Source organism: Plecotus auritus, assembly GCF_963455305.1.
Source record: "Plecotus auritus genome assembly, chromosome: 4".
Classification (NCBI taxonomy): Eukaryota; Metazoa; Chordata; class Mammalia; order Chiroptera; family Vespertilionidae; genus Plecotus; species Plecotus auritus.
The window spans coordinates 141,857,354-141,872,812 of record NC_137775.1 but is presented as its reverse complement, the minus strand read 5'-3'; the positions used below and the strand labels follow the sequence as shown (position 1 = coordinate 141,872,812).

Below are 15,459 nucleotides of genomic sequence, written 5' to 3'. Positions count from 1 at the left end.
GACAACAGGGCACCCAGGTAAGAAGGTCAGCCTGAAAGGATTGAGAAGTTGTTCTTGAACACCTCTGAGGTTGCACCCAGGAAACCACGAGATAACTCGTGGTATGCATGGGTGTGTGTAGTGTGAGGTGGGCTACTGGACATAGCAACAACAATTAAAAATAGATGTTATAGTGGAAGATAGATGTGTGTTTCCGATTATGAGTATCCTCCTCTCATTTAAACCACTGATCTACCAGATAATGTAGGTGTTGTTATTATTTCAATTTCATGCTGAGGCAACAGTCAGAGAGCTTTTGTAACGTGTTCAAGGTCATTGAGCTGGCAAGCAACAGAGCTAGGATTACAAACCAGGTTATATTTAGAAAATAATTTGAAATTTGAGCCTATTTACAATAAAATTACTTTTAATATAAAATCAAAACAAGAGATTTAAAGAAATCAGGAATACCAAAGAGTTGAGTAAGGTAGATATTAAAAATAAAATGTATGTATACTCATGTTCATAGCGGCAATATTCACAATGACTAAATGTGGAGGCCACTCAAATGTCTATCGATGGATGAACACACTAACAAAATGTGGTATACACATAAATGGAATATTATTCAGTCTTAAAAATGAAGGAGATTCTGACACAGGCTACAGCATAGAAGAACCTTGAGGGCTTTATGCTAAGTGAAATGAGCCAGTCACACACACACACACACACACACACACACACACACCCCACACACACACAAAATATACAGTTTGATTCCATTTCATAAGGTACTAAGCAGTCAAATTCAGAGAAAAAAGAAGAATGGTGGGTGCCAGGGGCTGGGGGAGGGAGCAGTGGAGAGTTATTGATTAACTAGAGGCCTGGTACACAAAATTCATGCATGGGGAGGGGCGGTCCATCAGCCCAGCCCGCACCCTCTCCAATCTGGGACCCCTCAGGAGATGTCCGACTGTCCCTCACAATCCGGGACCGCTGGCTCCCAACTGCTCGCCTGCCTGCCTGATTGCCCCTAACTCCTCTGCCTGCCTGCCTGATTTTCCTAACCACCTCTGCCTGCCTGCTTGATCACCCCTAACTGCTCCCCTGCTGGCCTGATCGCTCCCAACCACCTCTGCCTCACCCCGCACCTGGGACCCAGGATTCCCTCCTCCGGCCAGCCATAGGCACCCAGGACCCAGGCTGGCTTCACCCGAGCTGGCCACAGCCACAGGAGACCATGGGCAGGCAGCTTTGCCCAGGTCACAGCCACAGGCGCTAGTGCCTGGGACCATGGGGCGGGCGGCTTGTTCCTCTCCCAGGCCACAAGCGCAGGCGCAGCCGCTGGCACCCAGGACCGTAGGATGGGAGGCTTGTCCCTTTCCTGGGCTGCAGGTGCAAACGCAATCACTGGTGCCCGGGACCGTGGGATGGGTGGCTTGTCCCTGTCCCGGGCTGCAGGGGCAGCTGCTGGCACCTGGGACTACGGGGCAGGCGGCTTGTCCCTCTCCCAGGCCATAGCGCCAGCCACTGGCACCTAGGACCATGGGGTGCACGGTTTGTCCCTTTCCTGGGCTGCAGCCTGGCTGGTCCCCATTCCTTTCTTGTGAGCTAATTTGTGCCTGGTTGGTCCCCATTCCTCTCTCATGAGCTCATTTGTGCCTGTCTGGTCTCCATACCTCTCTCGAGTGTCTGAGCTGTTATGGTGTGACAGCGTGAGGGCATGATGACCATTTGCATATTAGCTCTTTATTATTATAGATGGGGACAGAGTTACAGTTTTGCAAGATGAAAAGAGTGCTGATGGAGGGAGTGATGGTTGCACAATAAAATGAATGTACTTAATAACACTGAACTATACACTTAAAAATGCTAAGATAGTAAATTTTTTGTTATAAAAATTGGAAAATTGTACTGTATGTAGTGCATATGTTAAAAAATTTCACAGCGTTTACATTTGCTGTGTAATATCCAAACATGAGTATGGAGTCTGCCTGCCCCAGGTTTGAATCTCGGCTCTATCACATGTTAGCTGTGTGACCTGAGGGAACTAAATCTCTTTGGGGCTTAATGTCCTCATGTGTAAAATGAGGACAAAACAATATCTTCATTGATGGTCAATGTGTTTAAAATGACAAAATACATTTAAGCACTTAGATTAGTGCCTGGCATGTAATTAACATGCAGTAAGTGTTCACTATTATTATTTAAACAATATGATAAATGAGAACACACATATAAGTATTTCACTTTGAGTAAAAGTCAACGTTTCATGGAAAAATGTTATTAAGAAGGTTAGATGAAATTGTTTAAAAACAATAAAAATGATTATTTTTCAAAATATTGAAAATATTTAGGAGCTAGTTGTTAGAGAGTAGACTGGCCCAATCACAAGAACGTTGCTGGTTGGATATACTGCAGAGGTTTGACTGCCTGCAAACCTTGGTCATGGATTGTTTTTGGCCTAGGAAGAAAAGCCCTATAGACAAGCCAATCCCATTTGGGGTCAATGAAATAGGGCACACAGGGGAAGCATTTAACCTTTTTAATATTGAGTTGGGAACTGCTCACTAATGGGGACACTGGACTAATGGATTTTCACCTCACTAATTTTCCCCTATGAATGTGCTCATCTTGGCCAGGACACAACCATCCAGAAATTCTACAAGGAGAGAAGGGCACTCCAGCTATGAGTGGATGCTTTCACTGGTAATTCCATTTTGGTATAGCTAATTTCAGATGCGATGATATAGCTCATTGAGTCAGGCGACAAGAGACTAGGAATTACCCAGTGGTGGGTACTTAGCTGAGACTGAGGCTCGCTTAATTAGCATCCTGGCACTGTAGGTGGGAATATTTTCTATACCTATGAATAGTAAATTACAAATGTTAAATCATATTCAATCTCAGAAGTAACTGTTCAGAACTTCTCACAGCATAGATAATCAGGCAATTCTTGAGATGCTTCTCATTCTAACTAGCCATTGCCTCTTTGCTGTGAGACACTCTGAGCTACAACCTCATTTATCTGAGCCCATTTCTGTGTATTTAACTCCAGCAAAGTAGATGCATAATCTAAGTTTTAGAGTTCTTTAGAAAAGAGCATGTAACATGTGATCTATTTATTAAGCTTTATATTTAAAACTTACATTTAGTTAAAGTATTAAATTCATAAATCATTAAAAAAATAAAACCAACATGAATAGTCTTCCATGATCATGATATTGTAGAAAACCGCTGGACTGGAAGTTTGGAAACCTGGGTCTTAGTCTTCTCTTTGCTTCTCATTTTTTAGAAAGTAACATAATTTTTGGAAAGTAATTTCATTTTTCCTGGAGCCCAATTTATGCATCTGTAATTTGAGAAAATTTTAATGATTTTAACTAGAGTTCCATTCAACATTAAATAATAAAAATAATACTAGAGGCCCAATGCACGAATTTGTGCATGCATGGGGTCCCTCAGCCTAGCCAGCGATGGATCAGGGCCTATCGGGGCCACAGGAGGTTGGCCAGTGGGGGGAGGGGCTGTGGGGTGTTGGCTGTGGGAGCGCACTGACCACCAGAGGACAGCTCCTGTATTGAGCATTTGCCCCTTGGTGGTCAGTGAGCATCATAGTGACCAGTTGTTCAGATGTTTGGTCATTCGATCACTTAGGCTTGTATATATATATATATAGATAACAACAAATACCATTTCACATATGTGGATTTCCCCTGGATTTCTGTACTAGATTCTCCTTTTCTCTTCACAGTGGTAGGACAAAAAGACTTAAATAGTGGTGATTATGGGGGCACATGCTCTGGGTTCCTGGACAATGGACCAGCTGGGGAGTGCTCCCCACTTCTAGTCAAGAAAGTTGTGCCCAAAGTGGCTTTCTAAAGAGGCCTGGCTCGCTCCTTGTTCCAGGACTCCCAGACAATGCTGGAGATAGCTGACCCCTACGCCAGCTGCCTGGTGCCCTAAGAGAGAGCTGCTCTCCTTGCACTATGCGAAGTGGGAGAAGCAAGGGGTTCATTGGAACATACATCCTTGATGTATTCAGCATAATAGCCTGGCTTCAGCCTCTCTCTCTGAGGGTTGATGGCACAGGGGTCCTGTACCTTCTCTTCCCTTGTTGACGCCTGATTTGTAAGGTTCTCCAATAAAGCCTATTCTCCAATGCTGCCATAGAATAATTTGACCTGAGACCTGCTGCATAGCAGGTGGAGAACAAGAAGAGACATACTTTTCACAGTCTGTTTTCATTCCTTAAGATTCATTTGGAATCATTAAGAATCACAATGAGAATTACACACTTAAGAATTGCAAATAGCTATGCATCTCGTACTGCACAATTTATAGAATGTTTTCATATTCTATATTCTATGTAATTCTCACAAAAATCTGACAAACCAAGATTTATTTTTATTACGCAGACAACAAATCTTAGTTTCAGATTGGTTAAAAGCCTCCCCCTGTAATAGAAAATCTGGCGTGGATATCAAGTCTTCCAGCTCCAAGTCTTGCTCTTTCTCCACTGCTCCTGACAGTGTTGGAACACACCTCTAGAACCAAATATTCATTGCAACATATTGAAAGCATCCACAGAGTGGGTCCTTTGCCAGGTGCTGGTGAATTCAAAGACTGATAAGGCATCACTGAAAGCTTTCTTGTGCCAGACAGGGAAGATAATTTTATTAGCTATTTATTAGAAACATATTCATTATACTTTTCCATTTTCTCACAATAGAATGCCTCTATTATGAAACATTAGACACATTTTATAAAAGCGAAGGTGTGGGGATGTGTTATCTGTGACTCAGCCAGAAGGAAACAAGACATTGGCAGTGTCCAAGTCGCTGAGGGACTGAATAGTTATGATCCAATCAGATCCTGCCGGAGGTGTGTGTGCGTGCGTGAGGCTGCTTCTTAGCTGTGATCTCAACTCAGGTGTGTTCTTGAAAATGTTTTCAGGTGCAAATACATTTCTCTAAAATCTACACTTCTTATTGGCAATCCCACTAATGGTATCCCTGTGAGTTTAGACATGACGTGATACTGGTGCCTCCAATTTAATATTTTCAAAGCTGCTCTCATCATCTACCTCCTCCAAGCTTTGTTCCTAGGCCTGATATGCAACCTTGCTTCCACTCCATTCCCGTCAAGCACCTATCCAGTCTCCTCTCTCTCTTCATGAATCATCATAACTATCAAGTCCGTGCAGATACTACTTCCAAAATATCTCATATATATTTCTTCTTCTCCATGGTTTTGCCTCTGATGCCTTTCAAGGGCTATCACAACACCCTCCTTCTCCCCTCCTGCCTCTCCCATCAAGCCTCCTCCAAAGGGCTCACTGAAGATAAATACAAACTCTTACCACCCTAAAAAGAATCAAAATTCTAATGGTATACTTCCTACATGCTCAGCCCTACTGTTGTTCTCCTTTCTTCTTCACATCACATTCCAGAGCTACTGTACAGACAGTTCCCCATGCTTATTCATACCTCTACTCCAAGACCACCTTTTGAGGGAGAGTGTGGCTGGAAAACTCTTCGCTATCAAGCATCACTCTCTGTAAGGGCTTTCCTACCTCATCCCTCCACTCCCTCTGTTAGGCTTGAAATTTCTTCCACTGGCTTTGTTGTTATCCTGCAATCTCTTCATCAGAGCACTGATTGTACTACATTGTCTGTGGGTTTCCCCCCACTAGTTTTTGAGCATGTTGAGGACAAAGAGCATGCTCTGTTTGTCATGGAATCCTCAGCACTTAGCATGATGTCTGGCCAAAATGAACTTCACTTGAATGTATGCACCAGATTTCCCTTTTCATTAATATCTCAACTTTCCTCTGTGGTAGGACAAAGAAATGAATGTGAGATGCCAGGACATTTAACCATCTGGGACTACACTTGTAATCAGGAAGGCTGCACTCAACATCAGCTTCCCAACAGGGCTGTGAGTCAATGTTGAACAGACAAATAAGGGTCTTGGAACTTGCTTAAGAACACACAACTATAAAAGTGTCAACAGACCATAAGCCAGAGCAGTTCTCATTATTGTCATTCACGGTTTTATCTCACCCCTAGATGATCCCTGGCACAGAAGACATCAATCAATATTTGTTGAGTTAATGATTGACAGAATGAATGATTGACTGACAATATGAATGAAAATGTTAACTCCATTCAACTGTCCTTCTGAGTCCACTTTCCCGAATCCCAGTCTTTGTATAGATGTATAGATGTGTATGTGCACATACATCTTTTAAGCACAATTACAAATTGAATATCATGATTTTCTCTTTACAAGGCACCACAATTAAAGAATAATGTTAGCTATTTAAATACATACACAGAAATTCTAAGCCACTGCAATAGATAGCCTCAGTAATCCATTTACTAAAAAATAAAAAAGTGTGGCTTTTGAAAGATAGGTTAACATCCTACCAATCTATTAACTTTATAATCAGAATTAGTTTTCAGTTAGCTATTTGAAAAAACTTGTAAATTGCCTTCTAAATAGTGTAAAACAGAGGCGAGGGCATTCTGTCAAGTGAAAAAACGCAAGACTGTGCTCGGTGCTGCCCTCCAGAGGCAAGAAGGGAACAGAGAGGGCCTCTCCCCGTCTCTGAAGCTGTGAGAAGCAGGTGCCTGCTGCCTGTGTGCCTCTGGGAAGAACCTTACTTAGGTTTGTGTTCTTCCACCTGAACTTCCTGGGCCTTTTTCACATGGAATGACAGCTGATTTTATCTTTAAAACTGACACAAACCTCGCCATTCACTGTGAAGCAGGACAAAAGCCAACAGAGGGATGAAAGAGACCCAAACTGATTTCTATTAGAGTTACACACAGTTCAAGGCATGAAAGAAAAGTACAGCAGCCAGCACTACTGCTAAAGACAAGAGCAAAGAATGATTTTCCCTCCCCTCCCACACCTCCTTTTTTTTGTGTATGCAGCCACTGAAAGCAAACATTGCAGGAGGTGGAGGCAGTCACCGTGGGTAACCGTTTAGAGTGGATGCTCTCACCTGCTGCACATGGGCTTCATTGTTCCAAAGCACCTCGTGTAACGTTCACTGCCCGCTACATGGCTCATTATTTTCCTCTCTGGATAATGTATGGCCACTTCAGTTATGTAAATGTCTATTTCTAAATGCACACCCTTGAAGCGCTGACCTCTCTCTGCTTTTATGTTTTTCAAAACGCTCTTGACATTTGTCAACTGGGTGAGTTCCAAACTTTCTTAACCTATTAACTTATTACTAGAAGCCCAGTGCACAAAATTCGTGCACTTGGGGGGGGGGGGTTGTCCCTCAGCCCAGCCTGCACCCTCTCCAATCTGGGACCCCTTGGCAGTCAGACATACCTCTCACAATCCGGGACTGCTGGCTCCCAACCACTCGCCTGCCTGCCTGCCTGCCTGATCAGCCCCTAACCCAGCTGTGGGCAAACTACGGCCCGCGGGCCGGATCCGGTCCGTTCAGCTGTTCTATCCGACCCGCGGAGCCGAAAGAGTGGAGGGTTCTCTTGCTCTCCCCTCCGCTCCTTTACTTTGAATTTATATTAGTTCACACAAACACTCCATCCATGCTTTTGTTCCGGCCCTCCGGTCCAGTTTAAGAACCCATTGTGGCCCTCGAGTCAAAAAGTTTGCCCACCCCTGCCCTAACCGCTTATGCCTGACAGCCTGATCACTCCCTAACCACTTCCCTGCCAGCCTGATCGATGCCTAACTGCTCCCCTGCTGGCCCGTTCGCCCCCAATTGCCCTCTCCTGCCAGCCTGGTCACCCCCAACTGCCCTCCCCTGCTGGCCTGGTTGCCCCCAACTGCCCTCCCCTGCTGGCCTGGTCACCCTAACTACCCTCCCCTGCTGGCCTGATTGCCCACAACTATCCTCCCCTGCCGGCCATCTTGTGGCAGCCATCTTGTGCAAGGGTGTGATGGTTAATTTGCATATTACCTCTTTATTATATAGGATTCCAGCACATTTCAAACTTACTTTCTCTCTAATTAGTGTGACCGAGAAGCACAGGGCAGGGCGAGCTCGTGTGCCGTGCCCACACTCACCACTGCTTGTAGTCCGCGTCACAGTTACAGTAGTATTTGGGGTCTGTGCAGTTGCGCTCGATGCCACAGGCACATTTCTGAATCCCAGGCCCAGAGCCTCCCCAGTAGTAGTGCTTCTCATTGGCTTTGCCAACCCACCAGGTGTAAGGACTTCCATCTGCAAGAAAGGGAAGAGGCACGTTGAGACAGGAATAGGAATGGGTCATGATACTATCTCACTTCCCCCTCCTTCCCCAGGAGCAGTGTTGCTCTCTGATAGACGGAACATCACTTACCCCTCTTAAAAGTAAATGCATCCCCATAATAGGAATATTTAATTAAAAACAGCAAAGGGAATTGCAAGCTCAAGTTTTCCCAGCAAGATATGGTTACTGTCCTTCGTTTTGGAAACTAGGGGACACTGACATTCCTGGTGGGGAGAGGAAACACCTGGAGAAGTGGAGTTAATGGCTGGTCTGGTAAGAAGCTCCCTTGCTCTGTCTGAACCTCAAATAATCAGTGAGAGGATATATCTCAGAACATCAGCTCCATTCCATCTTGGATTATTTCTCCTAGTGACTAGAACAATCCAACAGTGTTAGTGTTTCATTACAGAGAGTGATGGCAAATTGTACAAACCAAAGGAGCTGGCTCAGTATTCTTCATGAAAATCAGTAAAGGAAGCAAGATAATTAGCAGCCTCTCCTTTAGCATGAGGCTGAGAAATGTGCTACAGGGGAAATGGAGAGGGAGCCAGCTGATTCCCACCAGCACCTTCTGGGAGTAGAAGCCCAGCAGAAAAAGTCTCCTTGTAAAGTTGCTTGGACCAGGGGTATTCCAGCAGGAGCCCTAAGCTCTGCATGGGACCCAGGCTCTGAGTTCATCTCACATGGCACACCCTCAGTTCCCTATAGGGAGGGGGTCTTACTATACACCAGAACAGGATCCAAAAGGATGACATGCAATGACATTTTCTTTATTAACTTCAAGGAGGTAACATACTATAGTGACCAGGTAAGAGTAGCCCAATTTCCCATTTCTTCCCCCCACCTCCCCACATATTTCTTAAATCAAAATACTTTTAGTCTTTTATACTTAATGGTCCCAGTTAGGACGAGGCAAAATCAATACTATTTTGTTTTCCTTCCTGGGAAAAGAAGTTAAGGGCAAAATCTATTCCCGCGCTGTTTGCACATCTGCTGTGAGCAGAAGAATGCCAATCAGACAAATATAATCCAGGGAAAGAGCAAATTGTATGCTTTGTTATTAGCACTGGCTAATATGGTTAAATTAAGTCACTATCATCAAAATAAATTATTAATTTGGTGTATATTCTGTGTTCAGCAAGAAGAGAAGGATTCAATTTGCTGTGACCAGAGAATTGCCTTATTCCAGCGCTATGCTAATGAAGTTGTACTTTTTGCTTTACTAATCATTATTTACCTGTTAATTGGCTTTGGGGGAAAGCAGTTCAAGGCAATAAAAATGAAAAGATTTTTTAAAAGAAAAGAATAGGAAGTAGTTAGAAAAGAAGTAATTTACCTAGTGCCAAGAGCTCAAGAACTTCTCTACCTTCTGAATATGATGATGTCTGTTAACTATATTAAGTAGGGGTAAATATTGGGACAAGATTAGGTTAATGAAGAACCATATTCTAAGTTAACTAGAGGCTGACTTATCAAAGGCATATTGTATTAAAAGAGCCAAGCATAGATTGAATTAAATATAACCACTATACTGCTTGTACTCAAGATTGGGCTTTATGGTGGTGAAGGGTTTGGATGATTAAATTGAGAAAGGGAAAAAGAAAAGAGGTTACTTGTTTCCCAAGACCAAAGAAACCAATAGATCTCTGTTAATTTTTCTAATAACAAGTTGTTCCAGAAACACAAGGGCAAATGCGAGGGACCTCTTGTTGGAAATGTGGTACATACCTGACTTGCAAAATGTGTCTTTGGATCTTCTGGGCTACAAAAAGTAACTTAAGAATTTTCTTATAAATGATTTTTTTAAAAATATATTTTATTGATATTTTACAGAGAGGAAGGGAGAGGGATAGAGAGCTAGAAACATCGATGAGAGAGAAACATCGATCAGCTGCCTCCTGCACGCCCCCTACTGGGGATGTGCCCGCAACCAATGTACGTGCCCTTGACCGGAATCGAACCCGGGACCCTTCAGTCCGCAGGCCGACGCTCTATCCACTGAGCCAAACCGGTTTTGGCAAGAATTTTCTTAAATAAATATTATCTTGATACAGTCTATGATGAGAACCAGTATGGTCACTTGGACATTTAATTAGTTCTATTCAATCCACTTCTAGAGGATATTAAAAATAATACCATAAGGGTTTATAGTTTCCAAAATGAAAACTTAAAAGCATCATTTTAGCTTAATAAAATCTAGTTTTATTATACCTACTACTACCTAGTTACTACAAATTCCATTAACTATGCGCAGGGGGCTTTTTAACAGAGGAATTAGAACAAGTACAAAAGCAGCAGAAACCTGCCTTTCAATGCTCTGCTTACTGCTCCCTGCTGGCAGCTTCCTTACAGCCTACCAGGGCTCCTGTGGTCTGGCAGCCTCTGGTTGTTTGGAGCCCCTCACAGGGCAGGATTCTCTTTCTAAAGAAATGACCGCATTCTGAAAAGTCTCCCATTTCTGCTTCCCTTCCATTTTTACCATGGCACCACCATTTTTTTTCTCTTCTTTATCAGTCAATTTCAGCTAACCACTTGGATCTGATTTTAATACTCCAAGGTATGAATGGTAATAATATGCTTACTAAGTAAAGACATTTTTAATTGGTATAAAAACCAGTAGGCATTGTGGCTGATTGACAAGGAGGTAGCTGGAGACCCAGGCAGTTCCTCTTAAAGGGGCCACGCATGGACTTATTTGGACTCACTCCCTCTGAGTTCCAGCACTGGGACAGCAACTTGAAAGGATCCAGGGACATCCAAAGAGTAACTAAATTGTCTGGTATCAGGGTAAAAATGGGATGGGGACAACTTTCTCCCAGATAAAAATGGTGGCAGAAGTCATTGTTCCACTGCTGAGATCTCCCCTCCCTTCACATCCCCATAGAGCTGACTGGAAGGTGCTATATCTGAGTCTTCATCAACCTGACCCAAGCTGTATGCCCTGCCCTGGTGATTCTCTGAGATCCCACCCCACCCAATTTATAGCCAGACACAGCTGTTTGCAGTGCTTTTCCATATGAATGGCATATCCTAACCTGCCTCAGGTTTCAGACTTTACTAAAATCTTTCAAACAACTAGAAGCTGGACTCAGCATGCTCCATAGCTCTCAATAAGTGGCCCCAGGTCTGGCACTAGTAGCAGCTTACTAAGGTTTACAGCTTGGCCTTGCCTGGGCACCTCCAAGCCCAACACAAACAGCATCCAGCTTCAGATTTCTCTGTAGCTTGTGCCAGGTGGCCCCAGGCAGAGCATAGGTAGTGGCTGACTTTGCATCTCCTAGGAGGCCCCAGAAGCAATGCACCCAGTGTACCCAGTGGACATCTTTAGACTATGATAGATTACAACTCTTCACATCCATGAGTGACACACTCAAGAGTGAACTCGGTGAGCACCAAAGTCCCACTAAAACAAATCCTGCCTCATATGGGTATCTTTTGCACAATAGCTCTTCCACTGTAGTCACAGGCGATCCTCACAACCAGTTGGCCTGGGGTCAATTTCTCCAAGTTATGCCGATAGCAATCAAGGCTCAACTACAACAGGACAGTGCACACTGCCCACACAGAGGCACACCTAGAGTACCCAGTTATGATGACTGGGGAGGCTGAGCCATTGGGCCCTACAGGACACCTACTACACAAGGCCACTCTACCAATTCCAGGAGCCATATCAGCTGTACCTAATACATAGAAACAAACACAGGGAAGTAGCCAAAATGTGGAGACAAAGAAACATGACACAAATGAAAGTTCAAAAGAAATATCCAGAAAAAGAACTAAATGAAATGGAAGCAAGCAAACTACTAGATACAGAGTTCAAAACAATGGTTATAAGGATGCTCAAGGAACTTAGTGAGAATGTCAAGGGACTTAGTGAGAATTTCAAGGAACTTAGTGAGAGCATCAGAGACATGAAAAAAGGACCAGTCAGAAATGAAGGATACACTAACAGAAATAAAGAACAATTTACAGGGAATTAACAGGGGAGTAGAGGAGCCTCTGAGACAATTAAGTGTACCAACATTTGCATCATGGGGGTACCAGAAAAAGAAGAGAGGGAGCAAGAAATTGAAAACCTATTTGAAAAAACGAATGTCAGCAAACTTATCCTACCTGGTGAAAGAAATAGACTTACAAGTCCAGAAAACACAGAGAGTCCCAAACAAGATAAACCCTAAGACACATCTAAGACACATCACACTAAGACACATCACAATTAAAATGCCAAAGGTTAAAGACAGAGAGAAGTGTTGAAAGAATAAAAAATAAAAAATATGAACAAAAATGTCAATAAATACATATCTATCAACAATTGACTCTAAAAATCAAAATAAACAAGAAATAGAATGAACAAAATAAACTGATGAACAAAATAGAACCAGAAGAATGGAAACATGGAACAGACTGACAGAGAGAAGAAATGAGCGGGGGAGAGGGGGGCGGCAGGAAGAAATGAACCAAAGAACTTATATGCATATATGCATTACCCATGGACACGGGCAATAGGGTAGTGAAGACATAGGGTAGGGTGAGATCCAGGTGGAGGAAGACACTGGGGAGAAAAAAGAAGGGGACATCTGTAACACTGTCAACAAATAAAGATAAAAATATTTTTCAATTTTTTTTTAGAATTATCATCATTCTAACACTTTTTTTGTAAATTCATTTTACTATTTACATCAAGAACATTCAAAATAAAATTTAAAATCATATATGTAGACATACTCATAGATACAAAAGACTGTATCTCAAGCATCCTATAAGTTTTGTGAAATCATTTTTTTCCAACTGGGTAAATGATATTCTCACTTGTTTCCCAACCATCTAATTCTATGTTGTTATATGTTAATGCAAAGACCAAACAGAATGAAATCCAAGAAGCTTTGTGTTCATATTACAGACAGTGATGTAAAGTTGGGAAATCACCATTTGAAGTTATAATGTAAACATTCAATGTGGTTGTTAAGGGTGAACATTTTATCTCACTGTGATTGAATGTCACTAAACTCATTTGATTAGGGCTGAATGGAAATGAATGTAGTTCATTAGCCTCATGTTGCATCTTTCAAAATTACACTGGATTTTACTATATTTTATTAATTTGAATAGAGCCCAAATTTAGAAATGGAGAACTGAAGTTCATGATCAAAATGGACCTGAACTGAAATAGTGATTAATTAAAATTTAATTTCACTGCATAATATTTAAATTTATTTTATTGAATTGAATTTAATAGATTTCAATCAAGGACTGATTCCACCCAGCACAATTTGATTGAGTTGAATCAAATCACCATGAATCCTTTTCAAATGAATTAGATTTTATTAATGTGAATGGGATTGAAGTGACAGATGAGATGGGAGTTCATAATTCTGAACAGTGTTAAAGAGAACAAAATAGACCAACTTATTCCAAGTTAACTTGCCTTCAATTTCTAGCCAGGTCAATGGCCTCCATGGCCCTCTCAATAACTCTGGTTAATTCCTTTGTACCAAGGCCCCAGGAGCAAATGTGGTTAATAATAGCAAAGTGATTGGATGGAACCACATGCTGCTTGTATAATGTACTAATGCACTTTTGTAGTCTTTTTTTCCCCACTGGAAAAGCCCTAGCCAATTAATTTAAATATTACTTTTCCTCTTTACAGAATAAATGAAGAAATTAATTGGATCTCAGGGATAATGATTGGTGTGAGTACTAGCTTTTTCCTTTATTTTTATTCTTCATTAAAAACCATATATATTTGCTAGAACATGCCTTACCCCACCTTATCATTTATATTGTCTCAATATCCCATGTGTTGACTTCTTTTGGTTGATAACGGATGTACCTCGGCTTGTTTTATATCTAAAATATTGCTATAACTTTTCAAATTAGTAGCAAAATATTAATTTGTAACTGAAATGGCATACTATACAATCAACAAGCACCTTAATTTAACATTTTCTTCTTGGTTTATTGTCCTAAAATCATAAAAATACTTTCTTTTTAAAAAATAAATCTTTATTGTTGATAGTATTACATATGTCCTCTTTTCCTCCATTGGCCTCTCCCACTGTGCCCCCCCCCACCAAAATACTTTCATCTACATTTTTACAAATTATTTTAAAGATATTGTGAAGATGGCTGCCGATGGGAAGGCAGAATGCAAGATAGTGGGTGAGTGAGAGAACGAAAGGAGAGTGTGTGGACATACGGGGAGTGTATATTTGTGGGTGAGGGTCAGCTATACTCCAAGGGACTGTTGGGGACTGCCGGACCGGGGTCCTCTGACCAGGACCGGGCAGCCTACACTGTTGCTGAAATCTCTCCTGGAGCGACAGGCTCTACTGCGAAGGTCGTGCCATCTTGAAGGGGAGAGCGGCTGTTATCGGAAGCCTATACATCCTGCGACTCTACAAATAGAACACCCAGGAACCAACTGCGTACCCAGGAACACCGGATCTCAGGCAGCGTGAATACGCTGACTCAGAGGAGCTCTGCACCTTCTCAAGGAAAGGTCAGATTATGCCTAGGGAAATGTAAGGTCTGCTATCCAGGCTGGAGAGAAAAACACGGGAAATGGGATCTAGTGTTTGGGGGAAGTCTCCACCCCACAAAATCCACGGCCGTGATCGTGAATGTGGAAGGGGATCTGCAGGGCTGCTGGCAGAAGGGAACTCTAAAAATCAACCCATAGCTGGACTGGGCACAAAAAGGAAGCATAAAATTTTTATCAGTGCCGGCTGCTTAGTGCCAGGGGAAAAAAAGACATGCAAAGAGAGGATCATAGAGTTGCATGCAGTGCCGGAGGGTAAAAGTTGCGAGTTCCGAGTCTCTTACTCTGGCTTTTTTAAGTATATTTTTTTCCTCTTTAAATCCTTGCTTTTGATTACTAAGCCCAGTACATAGGATCACCAAATTGAGGACACTCTAAGAGACTGCAGGGGAAAGTTGTTTTTGTGGAACCTGGGGATCAGAGTGGGGAATAATGATCAGAGAACCAGCTCTGGGGCAGCCCATTCCCCCAAAACAAGTATTAAGTGTGACAGGGAAAACAAAATCTAAACACCAGCTAGAGAGGACTTATAGGCCTGGAGGTCAATCCAGAAACACTGCCACCCAGGAGTTGAATCACAAATTGACTCTTGTGTAAACACAAATAAAGGAGTATAAGAAACAAAGAAGTACTGCCTGCTTGAAAATCAGGACTGTGGCTTACAACACTGAGGAGTGGTGGAACACAGGGAACTTCAATACTGTC

The 15,459-nt window shown here is 42.4% G+C and overlaps 1 protein-coding gene across 1 annotated transcript in view; it reads right to left on the bottom strand.

Annotated features, from left to right (window-relative positions):
* Positions 1 to 15,459, bottom strand: part of CNTNAP2 (contactin associated protein 2) — a 1,915,008-nt gene that overhangs the window by 416,435 nt on the left and 1,483,114 nt on the right. The window contains exon 14 of the mRNA XM_080666270.1: positions 8,032 to 8,188. Within this exon, the coding sequence (XP_080522396.1) occupies positions 8,032 to 8,188 (157 nt within the window). The remainder of the gene's footprint in view (positions 1 to 8,031; positions 8,189 to 15,459) is intronic.